Genomic DNA, 5,000 nt, shown 5'->3' with positions numbered 1-5,000 from the left:
TTTTCATTGAGTTTGGGTTATAGGCTTTTGGAAAGCTGATACTGATTAATTGCTGTTGAAACTGGCTGATATTTTGATATTTGACTATTCCCGTGCAGTTCCCCTCCCCCCGAAAAGGGGCCCCACCCGACCAGAGCAGGCGCTAGACCAGCACTCATACCCCACCGGCTTCCCACCCGCAGACACGGCCAATTGTGTCTGTAGGAAAGTCTGACCAAGCCGGAAGTAGCCTACCACCACCAGGGAACTGAACCCGGGGTTCCGCGGTGCTTTCTTCCCCTTCTTTGTACCTATACATTACCCAGAACACTTTTTTTCCTTTTTCTTTTTTCTTTAGAAAAATCAGAGAGTCTGAACCAAAGAACTCTCCTTTTTCTGGGCGTGGTGGTCCTGTATCTCCTCTCCTCTCCTCTCCTCTCCTCTCCCCTCCATCCACCCAGCTTCCCATGCTGCTGCTGGTCGTTATCTCACTCTCCACACAATGCCAGCCATCTGAAGCGGATGTCAGGGAGCCGGCCGCGGCCTGCTGGAAAGTATGCCGTCCACTTCCTGACCAAACATTCCGTATTGTTGTGTTGTTTTATTGGCTGTGCCGTAACCCTGGGAGAGCCCGATAAAGAGGGGGGAAAAAACAGCGAGCGGTGCACACGGTGCACAAAGGTTGTCCAACATGTCGGTCAAAGTTTTTGCAAGTGGATAACGGCTGGGAGAGTTCGGACGTTACGCAACTAAGCGGGGAAATGTGACAGATATGGGAATTTAGCAACGAGCAAAACAAGACGTGTGAACCTTGTTTCTCCAAAGGGGTGTTTCTAAGAATCATCTTCTGATTGGATTGCAGAATGGGTTTGGAATGGTCATCCTTTGGCAGGGCATGTACACCAGCACTGTGCAAAGCTTAAGAAACACATCAGAAGCAAAGGAGTTAGGAGGTTTCAACACATCAGGAGCAAAGGAGTTAGGAGGTTTCGTACAACAGTGACGGACAGAAGACTGTATTTGCTGTGTGAATGCATGTTTTCTGTCCCTTTAGGCTTGCTGTACTTTAGGGCCTACAGTGTAGGCACAAACTTGCATGCAGATGGGTGGATGCAATGTTGACCTCTCATTCGTTCAGTTTTGCAACACCACCCGCTAGATATACCTCCTCTCCTCTCCTCTCCACTCCTCTCCTCCTCTCCTTCACTCCACTCTCCTCTCCTCTGCTCTCCTTCTCTCCTCTCCTTCCCTCCACTCTCCTCTGCTCCTCTCCTCTTCTCTCCACTCTCCCCTCTCCTCTCCTCCTCTCCTCTCCTCTCCTCTCCTCTCCTCTCCTCTCCTCTCCTCTCCTCTCCTCTCCTCTCCTCTTCTCTCCACTCTCCCCTCTCCTCCTCTCCTCTCCTCTCCTCTCCTCTCCTCTCCTCTCCTCCTCTCCTCTTCTCTCCACTCTCCTCTCCTCCTCTCCTCCTCTCCTCTCCTCTTCTCTCCACTCTCCTCTCCTCCTCTCCTCTCCTCTCCTCTCCTCTCCTCTCTCCTCTCTGTTTACTGTGTGACGTGCTGGAACCTGTCATGTGGCTGTTTCTGTCACTTTACACTCAGACTTTAATGACAGCTGGGAAACCCACAGCCACTGGTGTGTGTGTGTGTGTGTGTGTGTGCGTGCGCGTGATTTCATCCACATTTTGTACATATGTGCTAACCTCATACTTTCACGCATTCCTGCAAGAGGTTGTGTGTGTGTGTGTGTGTGTGTGTGTGTGTGTGTGTGTGTGTGTGTGCGCGCGCATGTGTGTGAGTGTATGTGTGTGTGTGTGTGTGTGTGTGTGTGTGTGTGTGTGTGTGCATGTGTGATTGCGCGTGTGTGCGTGTGTGGGTGATGTGTGAGTGCGCGTGTGTGTGTGTGATCTCATCCACATGCCGTACATGTGTCTTACCTCATACCTTCACACACCCCTGCAAATTTGAGACTATGCATGTGTGTGTGTGTGTGTGTGTGTGCGTGTGTGTGTGTTTGTGTGTGTGTGTGTGTGTGTGTGTGTGTGTGTGTGTGTGTGTGTGTGTGTGTGTGTGTGTGTGTGTGTGTGTGTGTGTGTGTGTGTGTGTGTGTGTGTGTGTGTGTGTACTGCAGGGTGCTAAAAGTTCACAGAGCACTCCTGGGGCGCGACAGCAAGCAGCACAAACATCTCTCTTTGTGTTTTTTTTTCTTTCCTGTCGTTTTTCTAAGAAAGAAAGAAGGGAGGGGAAACCCTATCAGAGCGAGGTTTCCCCCCCGGGGGCGTCGCTGCTCCGTGATGTCATGCGGTCGCCACGGTTACCCTGTGGCGGTTGTTTATTCTGTGTAATTAGTGTGTGTGTGTGTGTGTTATATGAGAGAGAGAGTGACCATGAGTTTCTGTCATGCATTTTCAAGGGGCCGGCAAGCAGACAAGTTACAGCCTTTCCACACACACACACATACACACATACACACACACACACACACACACACACGCACGCACACACACACACACACACACACACACACACACACACACACACACACACAGTGATGTTGGCAGCCAGACGTGTCAAACTGGCTCTTCCATCCACAATACCTCTTTATACTGTTCCTTTCAATTGAATGCACAGTAGATGGGTGTGTGTGTGTGCGTGTGTGTGTGTGTGTGTGTGTGTGTGTGTGTGTGTGTGTGTGTGTGTGTGTGTGTGTGTGTGTGTGTGTGTGTGTGTGTGTGTGTGTGTGTGTGTGACTGACTAACTGTGATTGTTTTGATAGATAGTCACATTTCACCTACCTGGGTGATGCACGGCAGCCAGTTTGCACCAGAACATTCCTTTCATATTTTATACGTTTTGTTTTTGAATTTGTTCGATAATCATACGTATACATCTATATTATATATAATCTGTTTTCTCTTCCCCCCCCCCCTGCAGTGTGTGGCAGTGACCTGGCCCAGGGGGGCTTCTTCGTGCGTCAGGGGGAGTACATCTGCACCCTGGACTACCAGCGTCTGTACGGGACACGTTGCTTCAGCTGCCAGGACTTCATCGAGGGCGAGGTGGTGTCGGCGCTGGGCAAGACCTACCACCCCCGCTGCTTCGTCTGCGCCGCCTGCAAGTAAGAGGCAGGGGGCGCCAGATCTGTTTGGGGTCCTGTGCGTACAGATGATGCAGGATTTCTCCCAGAAATGTTGTTAGGCCAAGTGTCTTTAGCCCAGTTTACACCAATGATTTTCAACGAGACAGTCAATGGTGGTCAATGTTCAATAACGTTAGCTTGCTTGCCCATGCGGACAAATTGTATCAAAATGTTGCTATCTAGCTACTGTAACGTCACTGTAACGTCACTGTTTTGGCCGCTGCTCACGCTGATGGCTGTTCACAGATTAGTCTCGCTGGCCAGCCTCCTCTCCCTTCCGTCCGAGGAGTCTGGCGCCGCAGGTCTCCATAGTGGGATTGCGATGATGGGCGGCGCTTAGCGGCAGTGCCCTTGGAAAATAGTTTCCAACAATCCAATTTGCCGTTTTCAGCGTGTAGCAACGAGCTAGCGTGTAGGTTTCTGCCGTTAGCTTGCTAGCTAGTTAGCGTTGTTGTCTTCACTGAGGCGTCAGGGCAGTGTTTACAGCGACACACAGGGAGGAGGGAGCGGAAGCCGTTCTGATTGACATGGTCGGAGCCAATCCGGCTGCCACCGAAACAGTCGCTCCAATGGGAGAGCAGAGTAGAGCAGGGGAGGGCTTATCCCAGTTGCCTGTTTCCGCGGCGCCAGACTCCTCGGACGGAAGGGACAGGAGGCTGGCCAGCGAGACTATTATTCACAGATGGACAGCCAATCATAATGCGTGACGACGTGACCATGGTGGCCATGCGTCCCCCCTTGGGGAGGACAGTTTGAAATGCTTCGTCCGCCCACCAGCGCAGCCTTGAGACGGACACTCATTTGTCCTCCTTTTCAGAGCATCCCTAAAGACAGCAAAGATAGCTTTCCGTTTGACTTTTAATAATGAGAGGCAGTTACAAAATCCACATCTGTCTCTCATCTGTTTCCCATTTGTTTCCCATTGTTATTTAAAAGAACAAAACTCTCCAAGTTGCATTGACAAGAGCTGCGATAATCACAAACAAACTGTGATCCTGGGGGGACTGCCAAGAGGTTCGAGAAGACAGCTGGTGGTTTGGGAAAGTGAATGAGTAACACGCTCCTCTCCCTAAATAACCTCTGTTGAGGTGCTTTTGAGCAAGACGCTGAACTCCCCCCGCTGCTCCAGTGGAGCTGCTGTGGTGAACAGTAGAAGACTTGTGGGTTTGACTGGGCGGTTAAAACAACAGCATGTGGTAAAAAGGCACATTTCGCATATTTGTTAGTTATTGGTTAATTCTTTTTGATTCATAGATATGTAGAATATGAACATTTCTGAAGCAAAAATACGTTGCATATCATCATATCATATCGTCGGAGTGGATGGAGGGCGTAAACACTTGCATGCTCGTTCCCCAGCATGTTCAAAGTCTTTTCTTTAAGCCAAACCAAAACCATAATCCTAACCTTAATAATTTTTTGTTTTACTTTCCTAAACATAACCAAGAAATTGTTGTTGAGAAATTGTTTAGCCATGCAGACATACCGAAACTGAAATACTGAAATACTGAAAGGTCTACGCTTGTTTTCATGGATTTCAATTCAGATTTGTCTCATGTTCCGTTCCAGCTGGCACGAAACAGATCTCAAAAAGCTTCATAGACCGCCTGATGTTCCTCTCAGAAGTGAATAGACGTATTGTCACGCCAAACTCATGTATCTGCATCAGCTGCTTTGCCTGATGGTTCCTCACCCTGCACCTTCTCCCAGCCACAAGACCAAAATCTGAATTTACAAAACAAAACCATCCGTTCAGCAACCCAGGCTCCAGAATAAAACATTGGCATTTTATGTGTCTGAAAAGCATTTTACTTTTCTAAAACGTGGAATTTTACGTTTAATTACCTTAACTTCGGGTTAATTCGAAAACCTTTCCAGCGTTAAA

The 5,000-nt window shown here is 49.0% G+C and overlaps 1 protein-coding gene across 1 annotated transcript in view; it reads left to right on the top strand.

Annotated features, from left to right (window-relative positions):
* Nucleotides 1–5,000, top strand: part of ablim2 (actin binding LIM protein family, member 2) — a 131,459-nt gene that overhangs the window by 69,542 nt on the left and 56,917 nt on the right. The window contains exon 3 of the mRNA XM_083640599.1: nt 2,911–3,094. Within this exon, the coding sequence (XP_083496725.1) occupies nt 2,911–3,094 (184 nt within the window). The remainder of the gene's footprint in view (nt 1–2,910; nt 3,095–5,000) is intronic.

This window comes from Poromitra crassiceps (genome assembly GCF_964638095.1).
Source record: "Poromitra crassiceps genome assembly, chromosome: 7".
Lineage (NCBI taxonomy): Eukaryota > Metazoa > Chordata > Actinopteri > Beryciformes > Melamphaidae > Poromitra > Poromitra crassiceps.
Note: the sequence above shows the minus strand (reverse complement) of the source record. Positions and strands in the feature narration are given on the sequence as shown.